This window comes from Aphis gossypii, chromosome 2, assembly GCF_020184175.1.
Source record: "Aphis gossypii isolate Hap1 chromosome 2, ASM2018417v2, whole genome shotgun sequence".
NCBI classification, from domain to species: Eukaryota; Metazoa; Arthropoda; class Insecta; order Hemiptera; family Aphididae; genus Aphis; species Aphis gossypii.
The window spans coordinates 30259262-30279341 of NC_065531.1; the positions used below are offsets into that span (position 1 = coordinate 30259262).

Below are 20080 nucleotides of genomic sequence, written 5' to 3' on the forward strand. Positions count from 1 at the left end.
TTATAAAAAAATGAAAAATAAAAATTTCAAACTGTAGATTACTATACATAAAATCTTGAATACTATAATTTATTCGAAACACTATACATCTTTTTCAGAAACTTTCATTTATTTATAGATATACTTTTCAAATGAAAGCATTTAAATTAAATTGAAACACGCAGTGTCATAAATGCAATTAATAAATGCGATAGGTACTCTCAACTCAAATTCTCTATCTCGTAATGGATAATATAAGTTGAATACAATTAGCAGAAAAGTAAATTATTATAAAATATAAAAATCTATGATTTATTATCATAAAATTATATCATCGCATATTCATAAAAAAATATGATGCAGTTTACATTATAAATCATTTAAAGTGTATTAAAAACAAAAAAAAGGTTTATCATATTACACGGAGAATTATGAATATATAATATAGGCAACATACGTACTTATTACCACGTGAACTATACAACATTCGTTTTATTCTGTAAACTATAACAATAATATATGTTAAATATTAAAACGACCGATAAATAAAGTATCTTATTGTAGATATCAACATTTACCATGTAATATTATTTTTTGTTTTAAGATAAAATATATCTCAATTTATTATCAGTGTGAATTGGCTTGAATTACTTAAATACCTACCTTTTAAATTAAAACACTAAGTAATATATTATAATTTACATTAATAAATATATATTATACATATTATAATATGATATTTATACATAAATAATTACATGAACTGACCACGTTTCTTGTTATTGATAAAACCAATTACAATTTTCGATCCCCAGCTGTGGATTAATATAGGTATATGAATAAGGAATAGAAAACCTTTCCTGGATAAATTAAATCGTTAATTACTAGTCCTCCCTGACCACTATGCTACACCTGTCTAATACATTATGGTTGCTTAATTTTACCAAAATACTTTAGACACTGTTATATAGTTAAGTACCCTAAAAATAATTTAGAAAATTAACAACGAAGAAAAGGTATAATTACAACAAAATTACACACATTTTATCAATACAAATACATAAAAACAATTTTCATAATTTACAAGACGCTGGTGTATTAATATTTATTTACTTGCGGGTTTACTAACAATAAATGGTCAAGAAATCTTCTAATATCAAAACATTTTAACTGTAATAAAAAAAATTAAAAAAATACTAGTCACTACTCAGAATAATAACCAGGCACCACTGCATCATATAAGTTACGAGAAAATTATTGTAATGAAATTATTTAACTCTTTGTAAGCGGTATTAGGTGATCTTAACATTAAGAACATACCTACACCTGTATAGTACATACTATCATGAAGTAGATATTTTAGACATTGATAATTTTTTTCTTAAATATTATGTTATGGTGATGCAAACGAAATTATTTTAGTTAAATTTTACAACATTTTTGATTGTATTATGACTAGTGTACGCGTGAAATTAAAATGGACATCATAGTTCTAGCACAACATAGACAATAACAAAATCTAAAATTATTTTAATACGTAATTTATTATACAGTAAAAACATGGGTAGGTACTCAAGTTTGTTTATAATTATTTAATACATTTTAATATTATATTTGTTCTCGTTAATATATTTTTCATGATTTAAAATCTGTGTACTACATAAAACGCAATACGACTTAATGTTGCAACCATAATATTTACATTATAATGCATATTAGTAAGTACACAATACCGATCGTATAACATACCTGTGATTTATAATAACTTTTAATTAAATGACATATAAATCAATAACCTTACAAAACGTATTCGTGTAGAATTCTGCACTCCACTCAACAATATGAATTTTATGCTATTATAACTTGGAATATTGATTACCGAAACACGACGAAAAAATGCATAATATGGTGTTATGATTGTATAGCGTTAAACTAAAACTATTTAAAAGTTATTATCACTATCGAAAACGACTGTTCTTTAAGCAGTGAACTAATATATCCATTAATATCAGTCTATTAAATAACATTTTGTATACGTCATTAATTATTATAATACGTACCGTGGTACCTATATGATATTATGTATTCATCTTTATGTGAAATTCACGTAAGACTTAATATTATATAAATTCCTTTAAGTGTGTGATAGATGATAATTTTTCACTGTCAAAAGTGTAGCATATCTTAAATGTATATATTTATTAATACATAATATAAATTCAATGTCAACAATACTGCAGTATTCTAGAATTATGAATCTTGAAATTGAAATGAAATAAGATACTGAATTTTGTATTATCTTAAAAATGAATAATTTATGTTCAGAGAATTAGAGTATTAATAAGTTCACAACATAAGTCATTAATACAAAACTGAATATTGTCATAACTCATTAGTTATTTGTTAAACATAATATATAATATAATTGATTGTGTTATTTTATTTGTATTTATTAAAGTTGGAAATTAGTCGATTACACTATTAGGCCATTAGTTTTTATATCAAAATCTTTTACTGAATTTTTTCAAAAACTTAAAGCTAAAAACATTTATATACAACCAAAAATTATTTTATACAATTATTTTTCATAAAACAATTATAAACAATATTATTCATTGATAAACATGAATAATGGAGAATAATGTGGTCTTATTGTTTTACATGATTTCCGTGTATATTCAAGGTAGTAATTAAATATTCACTATTGTAATTTGTAAACAATACATAAATAATGAAAATGTGATAAGTTTTTATTGAAATTCATTTTATACCCCTAAAACTTCAAAAATATATAGGCAGATAGGTAGATACTGCGTACTATGACGTTTAAAAATATTTACACACTTAAATTGTACTTGAAATGTACTATATGTATACAAAATAATTACTTACCGTATTAAAAGTGTATTAATAAATTAAAATCGGCTTAACTTAATTAATTACTTAATGAAAATTAAAACTACTTAACCTGTTTAACGATTGCTCACTATTAAATAATATTCACACTCTAAGCGTTACACACAAAATGCAATGTAAAAAAAAACTTGCTACAACATGCATAGATACCTATTAGAGAAATAGATAATATAGAGCATCGTCAGCATTCTTTTTTTTTATCAAATTTTAAAAACATGGTCGAGTTTTCGAATGGAAGCATTGCAAACCACCTCGGTTGTCCGTCATTCTGTATTAAGTACGTTTAGTGTAGGTTATTCATATATTATATCGAATGAGTTTGCTGTATTAATTTCTTTATTGTCTATATGATTACGTGTCGTCCTCTGCAAGAAAGTCTTATTATTAATCCGATAATGTTACTGATTTCAGGATTGCGTTGGAAAAACCCGGATGATCGAACCGTCGTCTGTAGTACAATAAATCCCAAAAAATAAACGTCCACTCTATTGCGCAGTGTCCTCGAAAAACGGTGCGACGACTACGGCAGCGACATGGTGTGCGCCACGCGAGATTTCAACGCGTTAATCATAACTCTCGTGGTAAGTACAAACGATGCATTATTATTTTTATTTTCATAATTCATCCATACAGCAGCTGTAAGATATTACATAGTCACTGGCATAAGTAATAATGTCAGTGATATCGTGTTTGGCGTGTGTGCACATTGTGTAATATAATATAATATTATTATTATTGTGGTAGGCAATTTCATATATATTTTTTTTTCGTCGCAATACGCGTCCGTATAATAACACTTTACGATATACAATATGATATAATAAGAATAATAACATAATACCGATCATTTGTATGCAGCGATTGAGGGGAGGACTCGAGCTTATTGATTTCATTTAAAATAATATTTGATACAATTGTATTTTTTTAAAAAAAAATTGTTATTCTCTATTTTTCTCAGAAATCAACCAGCAGTCCTATTTCTGGAAAACAGCTATCATATCTCTTGGAAGTTAATAATAATAATAATTTATGTAAAAAGGAGAAATAAAATTTGTTTTTTTTTTCATGTGTGTGTAGTTTTTGTTGGTTCACCATAGGTACTGTTTTTGTTTAAGAAAAAAAAAGGTGTGCTCGGTATATACGTGTAGTGAAGTGTTACGCAACCCCGTGGAGTTACATAAGCACCCCACAATGTTTTTTTTTTACCCCATTTTATACATTTTTTTTTCATCCTAATAATACAAACCCGCTCACGACAATCATATCACACCTAACCATCATTTTACACAGATAATAATCAAAACAAATACTACCATGGCCACCCGTGGATACTTTACGTGAATAATTTCTAAATCGTCACACTTGGAAAAGTTTTCACACTGTTTGATTTACACAAGCACGTTGAGCACGATTAGCATATTTTATGACGCGTAAGAAAACGTCTCGCAAGCGTACGCAGTAATATAATAATAATGACAATATATTATTTCAACTCTTACAGCAAGTCAAAAGACGCATTACAAATTATTTTAATCTCTTCTCTGGTTTATGCAGGTATGTACATAATATTATGTGCATTGTGCAACTACGATTTAAAATATGCTAACAACGCTTGAAATGATTTCATAAAACTATACCGTACCTACTACCTATAAAACTCTAAACTCGGGGGAAAAAATTCAAAATTAGAAATAACGTTTTCTAAAATAAAACACTGAATTTATTTTGAAATAGATGAATTCATTATTCAATATGTTATATTATATAGTCTAGTTTTCTAGTCACTTAAAGTTGAACTATACCTAAAATATATTAAATATACTGTTTTACCGACCGATACCATTGGTACCCGATTGTCATTATATCGGTACCATAATATTACATAACCGAGGATTAATTAATATAGATAGAGCCTCTATATGAATCCCTACGTTTGTCGTGCGCACCCGTTAAGTATTATTTGTTAATTTAAGAACGGAGCGTGAGCAGCTGATTGGAGAAGATCTATTGACGAGAAATAGTAAATAAATAACATAATTATACATTTAGGTATATTAGTATGTTATATAATATTAGTTTTTTAAATAAAATATAATTATTACATATCGTCTTTATACTTTTATTTATGATTAAAAAAATATATGTGCCGTATACAATTTAACCTAACTTAATATTAATTCAACACACAATTATAATTGTAGACAAAAGATAAATTATAATTATTACTGTATGAGATGCTACTAATGGGCTCTCCCCGTGGCTTTTATTTTATTTGAAAATACATAGATATTATAATGCGTGGCACATATACATATATTTATAAAACAATAAAATCCATAAAAAAAAATAATAATAACTTTGCCGGTTGAATATTTTTGAAACGGTATTTAAATAATTATCACTAAATAAAAACTTATACGTTATAACTTATTATATAATTGATTTTATGTTACTACAGTGTATTATAATTTATAAGTTTAATTAAATAGAAGATAAATTATTGGTTTGATTAAAGCAAATTGAACATAATATTAACACCCGCGGTGTATTGTAATATGCATAATCTCAAAATTATTATTATTTTTATAAACGCTATCATTTTAAATCTGTCATGACGGAAAGATTTAAAAGACAAGTTATACAGCATTTTACTAATTGGTGATTAATATCATTAAATTATTCGAGTACCTAAATGAAAAATGTAGGTGATTTATTTTTATGATAAATTTTAATTATAATATCATCTTTTCAACATAAATATAAAATGTAACCTTGATAGTGACGATAGAAATTATTTTTAAACATTTTTAGTATCATGTGGTACTAAGCACATGATATGATACATACGAAAATATCCATATAAAATTGATTAAAATCACCATGATATTTCATCAGTATTATTTTATTTATTCAAAATTTAAAGCACGCTTAGTATAATAATATTGTTATTACCCACATTTAATGTCTGTAGAAAGTGATAAACCAAGCAATCTTATTTTCTGTCTTTTTTAACAATTCAGTTTTTAAAAATCTAAACTTTTTAATTATACTTAAAAACCTAATGAGTATGTTGTAGTCATCTTAGTTAAATTAAATTCTGTTTTTCAAAAATTATAAACCTCTTTTTTTACTCCCTAATAAATATTATATTCTCAATCATTTAAAAATAGATTCTTTAGATATATTTAATATTTTCAAAAATCGTAATTTAAAAAATTCATTATGAGATGAAAAATGGAGGTAAATATATTTGGTAAATCGTCCTGTAAAATATTTTTTAATTATTTTAGATGGTTTTATAATTTGCGAAAAAAAAATGTTATTAAAACATATGCTTTTTTTTTTTAATATTTTGCTTCTTATGAAAAACATATCCAAACATTGGTTTACATTTTTTTAAATGATTTTAGTAAACCGTTAAGACATTTTATTTCACAGCGACAATAAAAACGGTTTTTGACGCATACAGTGAAAACTAAATGAACACAAATATTTTACGAGTTTATGTCTGGTGTTGAATGTTTGTATCGATTTCTGGGCCATATTTATTTTATATAAGTTGTAATCTAACAATTTTAACTCTGAATTTGTTTATTTTTATTTTTCAACATTAAATCATATAAAAATCTAATTTTACCAAGTTTATTAACTCAATATAAATTCAAAAATCAAGAAATTTAGTTAGCTGTTAGGTCCTATACAGCCTGTAAGTTTAAATCACAAAGTATATTTCATAATATATTTTTCGTTAAAGCTAATAAAGTCATTTTTTTTACTTTTAGTAGGTATTTAATTATTATAATAACACCATATTGTATCAATTTTATAATTAAAAATGTAATAACATATTCTTGAAAATACTATAGAAAAGTATATACGTAAATAGATCAATAATAATATAAATAGATGATATAAAATAAATCAAAAACGTCATTGCGTATATCAAACTTGATAATAATATAATATCCATATAAGATTTAACCCCCGACACATATGTATATTTCTTTATTATAATAAAATAATTGACATTGTTGTATATCTTTTAAATATATATTTTGTTATAATTTTAACTTAAAATTCCTTTAGAAAATAATTGTCTTTATATATTTTTTCGATTTATGGTTTCAATATGAAATACTTATGAGTATTTTTTTCAAAACTTTTCAAAACTTAGATATAAAAAAAAAGTTTTTATGAATTTCTAACTACAACATTTTTAGTATTTTTTTGCAATTTTGATGAATTTCATAAAAATTCTAACATTAAGTACTTAAAAATAAATATTATGACTTTAGTAATCAAAAGTTTGAAAAACATAATAGTTATAATCAACTAGTTTAATTTCAGGTACCTATAAAAAACACAAAAATATACAAAGAATATTATAATCAATTTGCTACCTACGTTCCATGTTTTTACGTTTATAATCAAAGATTTTTTTTATAAAGAATGTTTTAATTATTTCATAGTCTTCACAATAATATTCAATCCAACATCTTTATTCTTTATAATTAAATATATAATATTATATTTTGTTCATAATGTTATAATCTAACACTTTGATTTTTCGATGTTTTATAATAACTATTTAACTATGTATAAATACCTACACAATATAGATAACACTTATAGTGTTCTTTAAAGTAAAATAATAGAAATTATACAATTTCAATTATATTTCAGTAGATACTTGGGATTTTGTTTATTCATGGATCCATTAATAATATTGTATTAAATTAAATGTTTTATTTTAATTTTAATACCAATAATCGAATATTTTATCGTAACTGTAGTATAAAAATAATAATTAACGTTAATGGATATTGAAAGAAGTATCCCTTGATACCAGATAAAGAACTCGATACAGGTACTCTTTGAAAAGTGTTAGTAATACTAAAGTTTTTTTTTATAAATTATTTCTTTTTTAATTTTAAATACATTTCAAAATAAACACAACTGTATAAATTAAACATTCTTTGATTCATTTGTATAATATTTTATCGTCGTTTGTAAGTACTAATTATTATTATTATATCTGAACGTTGCACACTAATGAAAAAGGAAAAAAGTATGTATATACATTTTTTTAACTCAAACAACTTATTTAATTATTCATATTTTAATCGCAATGTAAATATGACGAGTAATTAACTTAATGACATACAGATTTGTACGTAAATAATACTTTACATGTAAATTCTGTACTCATATCAATCATATTACTGATAATATACAATGCATATCAATATATCATATAGTATATTGTAATTATTATAGAGTATAAAATTGTGTTATATGTATACATTTCTTGGCCGATAATATTCCATTGACTATTACAACCTGATACCTAGTTTGGTGTTTAGTCACTACAAGACAAATTTTTTTTTCACAATAATTCGAATAAAATGTTTTTGATCTTTAATTTCATTTTTATTTGATAGTTATGATTAGTTATAAATTATAATTAACCTTTCTGGCCACCCAATATTTCTTGTAGTTTTATTCGTTAAAACAAACTTATTGTATATGGTAGCTTTTTTGCATATGTATTATAGACTAAAATAAAGAAAATAGTTTATTATATATTTTTACTTAAAAATAACGTATCCACCAGTTGGCGAATACCATTAAATATCATCAGAAATCTCATAAGTCATAAAATATTAAAATAGAATAACAGTAAAATCGTTTTTCTTAGTTTAATATACCACGTCTATTGTCAACAGTCTTGTATTAAAACGTGTGATAAGTTTTTTGCTTATATAGAATATGTAAAGTACAACAAAGACGATATTCCATTATTCGGAATTAAAGTAACAGGCATTTTTAAAACGTGTGATAAGTCATGTGCTTCTATGGAATATGTAAAGCCCAACAAAAACGATTTTTTATTATTTGACATTAAAGGAATAATCATTTTTAAAACGATTTCTGTTTTGTTAACTATATCTGTTATATATAAGTATAGATGTACAAATTTGACATATATTATTAGGTACATACATTATATTATATGAATATAAGTCTTTTTTTAGCAATTATAGTATAAGGTATACCTAATTTAGATGAATATGTATAACTTTAAATAGTATAATATTCACATTGAGGAATAACTTACATAAATCCTTTCTTTAATGCATTACTGAATTATTATGAAACTCGTAGTCCAAACATTTTCAATATTCATATTTTGATTTTAATTGGAACCAATTTTTAACAGGGTGTTATATTACCGGACGACAAAAAATGTTAGTTAATGATTTTGTGACTAACATTAATTAAAATCTGTAATATTATTACCTCTCAAATATATTCTTGGTTATTATAATTTTTATTTTATTAAAAATACTCATATAACCTAATTAGTTAAATGAATTGTTCTAAAATATACTTAAATTATATATGTTTATATATTTTATCATATACAATTGAATTTGAAAGAAATTTGTTGGAACAACAAATATATCTTAGTTTTATAGTCTTGTTCTAAGAATAAAAATTGAATTAAACTAACCATAGTACTTTTATATATTAACCAATACCAGAATATAATGTTTAAAGTTTATTGTAAAAATATATATTCAATTATATGATCATTGATTAATAGAGATTATACATATGACATTTTGACTAGGTAATTTAACCATCTACGTTAAAAATAATTTATTTTGTGTTATCTTTAATATGTTTACTAAATTGTTTTAAATATTGATGTACAGCTAAACATAAAATATAATTAAGTAATATTGTAATAGCTTATGTAAAACATTCCGTTGATAAAAATATTTTCAAATTATTTCTATTTTTTCGTGTTCTTTTATTTAATATTATGTATAATAACTTTAATCTTTTTGATTTAATTAGAAAAACATAAGTGATACCTAAATAAAATTTGGAAATTCACATTGATTTTAAATTAAAATGTTTATAAATGATAAAATATGAAAATTCTTGGAATAATTCTAACTTAAGTTATTGTATTTTTCTTTATGGTACAAAAAAACCAAATATCACATTTATAGTTGTCGGTGAAATCTTTTAGTCTTCTTTTAGGCACCCCTTGATTTCTGTACCATGTACAACCAAGTATATTTGTTTTAATAACCTTTATTACTACAACAATAGCTCTTATTGGTTGCCCGATACAAATAATTGTATAGTGTTAAATTATTATGTTTTTGAGTTGTATGTGTGCGTAATACATAACTCGAGGAAACGGTCGTCGGGGGTTTTAATGGATTTCGTCTTCGCGAATTTTCATGGGCGGGATGAAAATAATATGTTTGGGCGGGACGACGTGTAGCTAGAAAAATAAAAGCGATAAATAAAAATGTAACGTGGCCGTAAGAAAATAGTGCCTGTATAGAATCCATTTAAGTCTATCCGCGTTTTTGTGCGGTATTGAGACGCAAATTCGATTTGGTCCTATTACCGACCGCGGTCCGGTATTTACTAGCCCATTTCTAGTAGATCTAAAGAAAACGTTGTACGGCAAAGTGACTATACGAGTGCGAAATGTTTTCGGGAAAAAAACGTTTAAAATACGTGTTTGGAGCAACACACGCTTATCGATTTTGGACATTGTATTTTCGTTTAACTCTTATGAAGTTATACTTTTATATATATACACTGATCTAGTCTACTATCTTCTACACTGGCCACTTAAATTAGACACGTTTTTCCATTTCTATATTCTTCGGTTTTCTTCACGGAATTCGACTTTCATTGTTAAGATAAAAAATAACCGAGATCGCCAGTCACACTGACAATTTCTATTGGTCCACCTCTCATCATTGTTTACAGATACCATGTAACGCTCTTAACTCCATTTTCTCATCATCCTGGACTTTGCCTGAACGTTTATCAACTGTCAAACTAATATATAATAAGAATGTGGTTGATATTTTACTTTTTTTTGTGTGTGCAAGTCCACCATAATTGACTGAATCGAATGTTTTACAAATAAACATAAAAATAAATTACGTACAAACGTAATTTGTTAATTTGTACTTAACCTAACCATGTCTGATAAAAAGTTGTAAAATTAGAAATTTACATACAGAGGTATTTCAGATAATATATCAATTTAGTAAGCACGATTAAATGTATTATAAAATAAATGAAAAACGTTACACTATACAATATATATAAGTGATATGGTTTAGATATTGATTAGGTAATCTAACATTCTCATTGCAATGTTTTTGAATACATTTTTGGTGGGTTAAAAGAAGGGTGAAACGTGGAGCGAGTAAGTCGTTCGTGACCTATTATACCTACCTGGTATATTATAGTCTTTGAAGTTATATACGCTGTAGGCGAATATGAAGAAAAAGTCTTCTATTTATGAGATAATAAACAAGGGTCTGACAAGTATAATCTCATTTTATTATTTGTTGCAATACACACGCACACACACATGCCACAAAAGTTTATTTGAAAGTCTCAAAATACATAAACCGCTTATACAAAAAAAAATCATTTTTTCTGAAGAAAATTGTTCAAGAAAACATTAATAAACATATGAATATATATGTGCATAATATTATTGTATACACTATTTGGGTGACAATTAAGACATAATAAGTATAATAATAATATAATATTATATGATGTAAGTATCACTAATAATTTAATATAATTATAAAAATATCGGTTTCGTTGAAGGAATATAGCACAAATGTATAATATAATATAATATATACGTGTGTTTGTATGTACCTATTTATTGTACGAGTCAAAACATTTTCAACCATGTTATGCGCAATAGTAACTTAAAGTTTTTCGGAATATTACAGCCAGAAGGATTCGTTTACGATTGTTTGTTGTTTTTTTGTGTACATAAAACGGAGAAAAGTAAAAATAATAATAATATAAAAACGTCAAAACCGATGTAAAAAAGAAACCTACACTCGGCGGCTATTATTTTTACGACCCAAGAAAACTTTGGACCTCTCCCCGGGCAAGAGAAAGAAATCTCGGAACTTTTAACAACACCTGGACACCGTTGATAATCCCGTGCACTCCCCCATCCCCCACAGGACAATACCCAATGACCTTAAGGGCTCGGCCATTCAAATTCACACCTGTGTAACGGTCCTTTTTTGCGTTTAAAGTCTATACTCAGGGGCTTGAATATGATAACCGAAGTATATGTGTTTTGCGCACGAGAAAATGCTTATTATTATTATTATTATTTTCATGTACATAAAAATGTCACTGCCGTCTTGTGGGTCCTGCAACACCTCAGATCCAATAGATTTGCGCGTTCGCATGTATATAGAAATAATGAATTATTGATTGGTCGATGTCAAAAAACCACTATAAAATTTGATAAACAGAAACATAAAACCACCGGGATAAACGGAAATGACAAATTTTTATATCAGCCGACCTCCTTCCTCTTCTTTCCTACCGTTTTAAAAACGCGCTTTATTTTACGAGGAAAATCCGCACAAAATTTATTGGTTCGCGAAAAACACATAAACCGATTTGCCCGTAAACAATTGTAATGTTGTAATGTCAAATTCTTCAGGTTATGTTATTGGTAAACTACAGTTTTTACATTAATATTTTATCAACCAGAATAATCGGATTTATCAATTGAAAACTTACATAGGATCTTAACATCTCGTACACACGGACACAAATAAAACATATTTTGCCATTTGATATTTTTGAACTCAAGATGATCGAGAATGGTACAGTCACATAGTATAGTGGTTTTACGATGATATTTATTTTTCTGAGAATATTTTTTTAGGGTAATAAAGTTTATCCACTTATATTTCTTGTTGTCATTCGTAGTTGATTGGAAAAATAGTATAAACACATATAATACAAAATACTCATTTATAAAAATCTCAAAGCTCATATTTAAAACAAAAAAAAAAAATTTAAAAATCCCAATGAAAATATTTCTTACATAAATCATCATATTTATTTTTTTTTTATAAAATAAATCCGTTTTGGTATGAATTTTTGCCAGAGATTATTTTCAATTTATATTTCAATTATCTAAAAATTAAAAAAAGAAAGAAAAAAATATTACCAAACTATTTGTTTTAAACTGGTATTTTTTATAACCCGAGTTGTGATTTATGCCAAATTACATAAGTTAGTAAGTTTTATTTAGAATTGCTTTTTTAATGCCATATATCTATCTATATGTTATATAGTTATAAAATTAAAAATTATAACTTCCGTCCAAGTTACTTACATATATAAAACAAAAATTGTCTATTCCCCCTAAAACGTTTATTTAATTTTTAATGTTCAATTAAAATTAAAAAAAAAAAAATTAGTCTGTTCTAAATTTTAATTCCTTCACAAAGACGATTTAATTTTCATTACTTTTATTAATTAATTAAACAATATTAATATCATGTTTAACAGCGTTTACTCAACTATAAAAGTATGTTTTATATTATACTATTTAATTTACTGTACAATTTTCAAATGTTAGATTTTTAGTTTTAAAGTGAATATTTAACAAAATTAATCCATTTAATTTATGTACAATTATCTTTGAGGATCAGTGATTAGCAAATATATGTATATGATATGTATAAATCTATGTGGAATATAGGTCATCGGTAGAATTTTAATCAACCAAATGCATCAAGCACACATGACATACCATAATAGTAAAAGGGACTAATCAACATATGATATATTAATTTAGATACAATGAACAGAAATATTCTTTCGTTTTTATATTATGTTAATTTATTGTATATTACAAACTTAAAATATTACAACAGCAAACTTACTAATTAAAGACATTTAAATATAATTTTAAAAAATTCGATGCTACTAAAAAATAATCTAAGTTATAACTTTAAATATTTAATTAAATTTAACTGTAACTTATGTCCTATGTCTATACATTTACGAAGTTATTTAAATTTTATTAAGGACAAAATATAAGAGTATATACAATTTATTTTATATTAATTTATATAATAAGTAATAAAGATATTAGACTTCGGAGCTGGAGAACTTGATTGAAAGGGGTGTACATTTATGAAGTTAAGAGTTATCTCAAATGAATATCTCTTAGCGAGCTAGTTATTTGCGTATTCATTATTTTTTTCTAATTTCAAAATATATAGCTAATAATATCATTAATTACAATTTGGTTGTACAATAATTAATAAATATGATGTCATACGTGTAAAGTTTATTAAAACAATCTATTGATAATATAATATATATTAACAAAAATTAGTTAATTTATCACTAAATAGAAAACAATATTTATCTTGAAGTTCTCATTTTTTTTATATAATGACCATTGACATTTAGAAAAAATATTTCACAAAGTTATAATTTATAAGTACATAAAAAAAATGTTTTCCTAATAATCTAAACTATACATAAATTTAAAAGTTACTTTGCTAAAATTAATAGTTATTAATATTAATTGTTTATATATGAAATAATATAGCTCTATTTTTCTTTAAAAACAAAATTACTTATGAAAAATAACACAGAACCTAGTAAACTTACTTGATACTTGTAATAGGTGATAAAAAGAAGTAGATGGCAACTATTTAAACTTTTATGGCGACAAGAAGGAAAGTGGAAAATGTAAAAGAAAGAAAAGAAAAAAAAATCTTTTCAAAGCCTTTTTATATTTTTCACCATCCTAAAAAACCACTTGTGAAAAGAGACCACAGAACTCGACCTTAATATTGCATTTCATTGTTCTATCACTAAAACCCCAATTTACCACACAAAGTGCTCAAAACTCTTTGCATTTTTCACCCTGACTAGTAACTTTTATATTTCTTCTTGGATTCAAAAAAAAAAGTTTTTCTAGAGTATAAATCATTAACGTTAATTTTTTTAACCTAAAAAAAAATAATAAATATATCACATTACTAAGTAAAAACCCTTAGAATCCCAGTAAATTATCTACACAGATAAGATAAAATCTTGACTACCTTTTTTCAAGTTGATCTGTATATAATTAAAACTCAAGCCTTTAATCTAAGTAGTATTTAAAGAGAATGTTAAACGAATTATACAATCATTTTTATAGCATTTATTAATAAAACTATGAATTAGATGTAATTATATTTTAGTTAATAACTATTTAATACATCATATAATTTGGTATATAATGCAAATAAAATAAAAACGAATTAATTCATTGGTAATTAGAATAAATCTATCTTATATACATTATACATTGATAAAAAGTAACTATAAATATTACGTTTATTATAATTAAATATATGTAAAAGAAACTATACTCTTAGATACAAAAAAAAAAACTGTAAATAAATACTTGAAATAATTAATTTAAATCTAATTTAATAGGTTATATTTTTAGATATAAATTAATTTATAAAATTTTAATTGTAAAATAGCATTTACTAAAGATATTTATGATTTTGTTACATGCTGTATTTTATACTAGTAAAACAACGTCTAAATATTCAATGTGTTGATGGCAAAGGTCGAGTGTAGACTTTCGAGGTAATATAAAAAATCTACTCATATGGTATACCACTGTGATGAGACACTTAAAATCATAGTTAGGTCAGGTTAACATGGTGCTTAACCGATGCAGTTTAAAAGTGCGTTCTTTGCGTTTAAAACGACGACGGTTTTGACATAAAAAAGTATATTATTTAATATAGTTTAAATTAAAATATCATAAATGAAACATTATTATTTTAAATAATTAATAAAATATTAATAATTTAAACAAGTTTAATAGAATATAACAATATATAATTATAAAACGATCAACAATGTCGTGCTAACTTTTTAACTCTTTAAATAATAGATAGGTAGGTATATACCTACAATTAACATTCAACAAAATGTCCTAGTAAATTTAATATTTTACACTTGGTTTTCATAAAAAAAAATATATTAATACAGTAAACTAAATTTTATTTATGTATGAATTATCCATAGTTTTATTGAAACAAATATTTATACAACTAAACAAATATTATAAGCTTATTTAATTTTTAATCTATGTGCATTATTTCAGAATTTATTTTTAAATAAATAGGTAACTATAACTATATACAGTATATACTAAGGAAACACTACAATTTGATACCATAACAAATAAGTAACTTTCTGTATAATAATTTTTGAATAATTGGTTAATTTATTTTTTGACAACAAGAAGTGTTGTTGGTAATTTATTCAAATGCGAAAATCACGATGAAATATAGTGTGTTCTGAGCTATGAATATAATGATTGAATATGACTGCTTGAACAAATATTTTCATTTTATTTCTTCTAAATAATAATAATAACTGTAATAATACTTGTTTCTAATAATGATGTACATTTAAATTATAAATTATGTACTAATTCCAAATCTATGTAGCAATATTATTACGTATTTGTAAAATTAAAAATAAACTATGTCTACTTATGATGGAACCACAAATCACCTAAATATTGAATTTAATATAGCGTTCCGTTAGTATAATTATTATTATTTTACTACCAAAAATAACTACAGTTCACTCAAAATTTTACAAAATCATACCTTTACTTTTAACTACTAAATATTTATACCACCTAAAATACATATACAGATAGTAATATACGTAAAATACCCATCTGCCTATATGGACTACTGTATATGATGTATATTTGTTTTCTGTATTTGTATTTACACAGTTTATATCAATCGACGTTTTAATATTATATACATTTTAACTAGATGACAAACTATAAAATATTATACAATTGTACATTGTGAAAACTTATCGAAATTTTAGCAGTTATATCATTTTAAAATCAGTATTATTACGATTAATTTGTATGTATATATTATATAATTACATATTATTGTACTATACCTATGAGTATAACATCATTTCTTTAGATGTATATTCTTGTTGTTTATAAATTCGTTTGTTATATATTGTGTAGGCAGATAAAATGTTTAATGCTATTCGATCAACTAAACTTATACAACTCAAATTATTTTAATCAATATTTTAATAATTATTTTATCATAGATATTTTATTTTATTTTTATGTATGATTATTATTATTGTATAACAATATAAGATATTTACGCTACCAAGAAGAAATATTTTTTAATAATAAAAATAATATTTATCTTATCATAAAAATCTAAATTAACATACATGTTAAACGAGGAATGAATATAAAATTTATTTAGAACTCGTTAAATGTTTAACAACTTGACCTATATTATTGTAAAAATAATATTGTTAACGTAAGCGATTTTTTTTTATGAATAGACGTAATTGAGGTTAAATTGTATACTCAACTCTGATGTATTTTAATGAAACACATTTATAAGTTATAACACTTGTAGGTATAAATACAACGGAAAAATCAATTTTCTTAAATCTCTTAAGTTTCGTGCATATTGTTTTGAGTTCTCAATAAAACAACAGTTAGTTACATGTTTAAAGTTTTGAAAACACACTAACAAGTTAAAATATACGTTTTTGAAACAGTGCGTATAAATTAATATGTTAATTGACCTGTAAAAGTTTAGTTTGTATATTATACTAAATTGAAAAATAAGATTTAAGATTGAAAGTTCGAGCGTAAACTGAGACAATGTCACATTTGTTTTTATTCAAATATTAAATAATATGAAAATTCTAACAAGGTAACAGTTGAAAGCATTTTAGATGGAAGAGTTCTTGAAATTTGCCTCAATATAATAATATACTAGGCAGTAACGTCGGATGTGATGTAATCATATAAACCAATGACTAATAAGACTGGTTAAATCAATTTTCAATTATTTCGAACACATTAAACAATTTAAACATTTATTTTAGAAAATTGTTTAAGATATTATTAAAAGACTATATTGTCTTTGAGACATCAATGAGTTTGAAATATAGTTTTTTGGTTTATTATTGATTGTAGAAAATTCTACTAAACATCAATGAAACAAATGTAGTTATAGACGGAGGAAATTTTAAGTGGGTAGTATAATATTGATTAAATAAACCATCAAAAAGAAATTTTATTTTTCCTATTCATATTCATGTTATTAATAAAATATTTACAATATTGTAATATTAATATTTTATAGTACACTTGCAAGACAGTTAATAATAAAGTACTCAAGTTAACCAGCTATTATAATAATTATTAATATACAATTTTAGATATTTAAATTAAATTATTTTATATTTTACGATAATATTTATAACATAAAGAAAAGATAAAAAGAAAACCAATAAACTGAGCGAAATCTGCTCTCGCAAAAATTAAGAAATTACGAATAAAATAATACACGTTTAAAAACAAATATATTTATATAAATAAACTAAAAAATGGTTATTTTAAATAAACAAAAAAAAAAAAAAATGGAAAAATATGTAAATATGTCATATTATACATGCAATATATAACTAATAGCGACATCAAGCTAACTAACTTTTAGCGTATTCATCAATAAAATACAAAAAACATCTATATATTATATATTCTGATGCATTATTGTTGTTTTAGTATAGGTAGTTATTATTTTTATAAAAAATCGGCTCTGCTTTAAATAATATATTTTATCAAATCACTGTAAAAAAATCAAATTTGTTTAACAAAAAAAAACTCACTTTAAGTCCTCGGACCCTCTATATACCAATTTAAATCATTAGATCTTTGTAAATGTTAAGCTGATGCTGTGTATAACAAATTTTTAATTACTGCAAAACAGTTTAAACATTACACTACTATATACCACTGCATAGTAAATATAGACAATCGCTTGTGTTTGCAGTATAGCTTATTATGTATTCTATATCAATAAAATATGGCATGGCATATGTGGTTTTAAGTTCTAATAACAATATTACATATATATGTGTGTGTGTGTGTGTGTGTGTGTGTGTGTATTACATTAAACATTAGTCGATTATAGTTGGACAATAATTGGGGAGGTTCCTGCAAGTGTCATCGCGTGCCGGCATTCTCTGTGATGTTAAATAAGTAGATGATTCCTTTGTCTAGTTAGTATGGTTATTTGGTGTATAATATAGTGGACAAAACACGATAATGGAAAACGTATATGTATTCTGTACAATTCCGCATAAAAGGAAGGTAATTTTGCGGCGTACTTTCCACGCCACTCGTTACCCGGCCGTCATAATCTCGAATCCCGCGTCTTTGATCTCCAATCATACGCTCCTGCTTTTCTGTAATCATTTCATAGCATTTGTCCCGTAAACAGCCTCGGGTCAGTCGATCTTGTTCACTGTACACATGCAAACGTTCTTCAAACGTTGTGGGTGGGAAGCGGGTAAAAAATCCTCAGTCTATTGTGTAGTGGATTCGTTATCTGCATTATTAAGTTTAACCATCCGAGAATTCTATGTTTGTGACATTTGAACACGCGTGTTTGCAAGGGGGAGGAGAAATACACACAAAGGTATATTTAGTAACAAACGCCGAGCCAACCAGAGTGAAAATATAACAATAATACGAAATGTAATGCCGACGTGTCGTTAACTGGCTAAAACGTAAGAATATTGCGAAACTCTATTCTAAAATTAATTTCAAAATGTGATGATTTTATAAATCTTGTGAGAATGTATCAATGGAATTGAAAACACTACGTTATTTGTGTAAAATTATAATATGCAATCGAAAAAAAAATAGTGATAAAAAATTAAAACACTAGCTGTCGGTTGATGCCGGAGTAAACTAAAAATCGTATTAATTTAGACATAAATTACGTAAAGATATACGAACAACAATTATTTTTCTGTAATTAAAGTTTAAAAGTTAATGAACCGAGTAAATCGTTCAATAATTCGATACTGAATTATTATGTTTATGATTTATTTTAAATGATATTTTATAAAATGGTTAGTTTACGGCACATAAATTATTTATTTATGAGTTAATGACTTTATTTTTGTTAGTAAATATTATGTTTATTTATAGACAGCTTTAATTTTATTTATTTTACACGATTGATTGAAAGTTTTTTTTTCACATTCATTTTTAATATTAATATTAATCGTATCTAATAGACAGAAATGTTGGAAAAAAATGTTTTAAAATTCAAAAGGATTTTTTAAGTATGGTACAGATGAGTTCATAGATTATTTTTTGGCATATGATTTAATAAAGAGTTTGTTTATCATAGGTAATAAAAAATAATTAATAACGTAACATTACAATTTTCCATATAATAGTATATAG

General features: G+C 24.6%; 1 protein-coding gene across 5 annotated transcripts in view; it reads left to right on the top strand.

Moving 5' to 3' along the window:
- The window catches only part of LOC114127316 (ADAMTS-like protein 1), a 170817-nt gene that overhangs the window by 56635 nt on the left and 94102 nt on the right, over window positions 1–20080 (top strand). For all 5 annotated transcript variants that reach the window (XM_050201988.1, XM_050201985.1, XM_050201986.1 and 2 more), the window contains exon 2: window positions 3307–3476. In XM_050201988.1, coding sequence (XP_050057945.1) covers window positions 3429–3476 — 48 coding nt within the window. In that variant the 5' untranslated portion in view covers window positions 3307–3428. The remainder of the gene's footprint in view (window positions 1–3306; window positions 3477–20080) is intronic.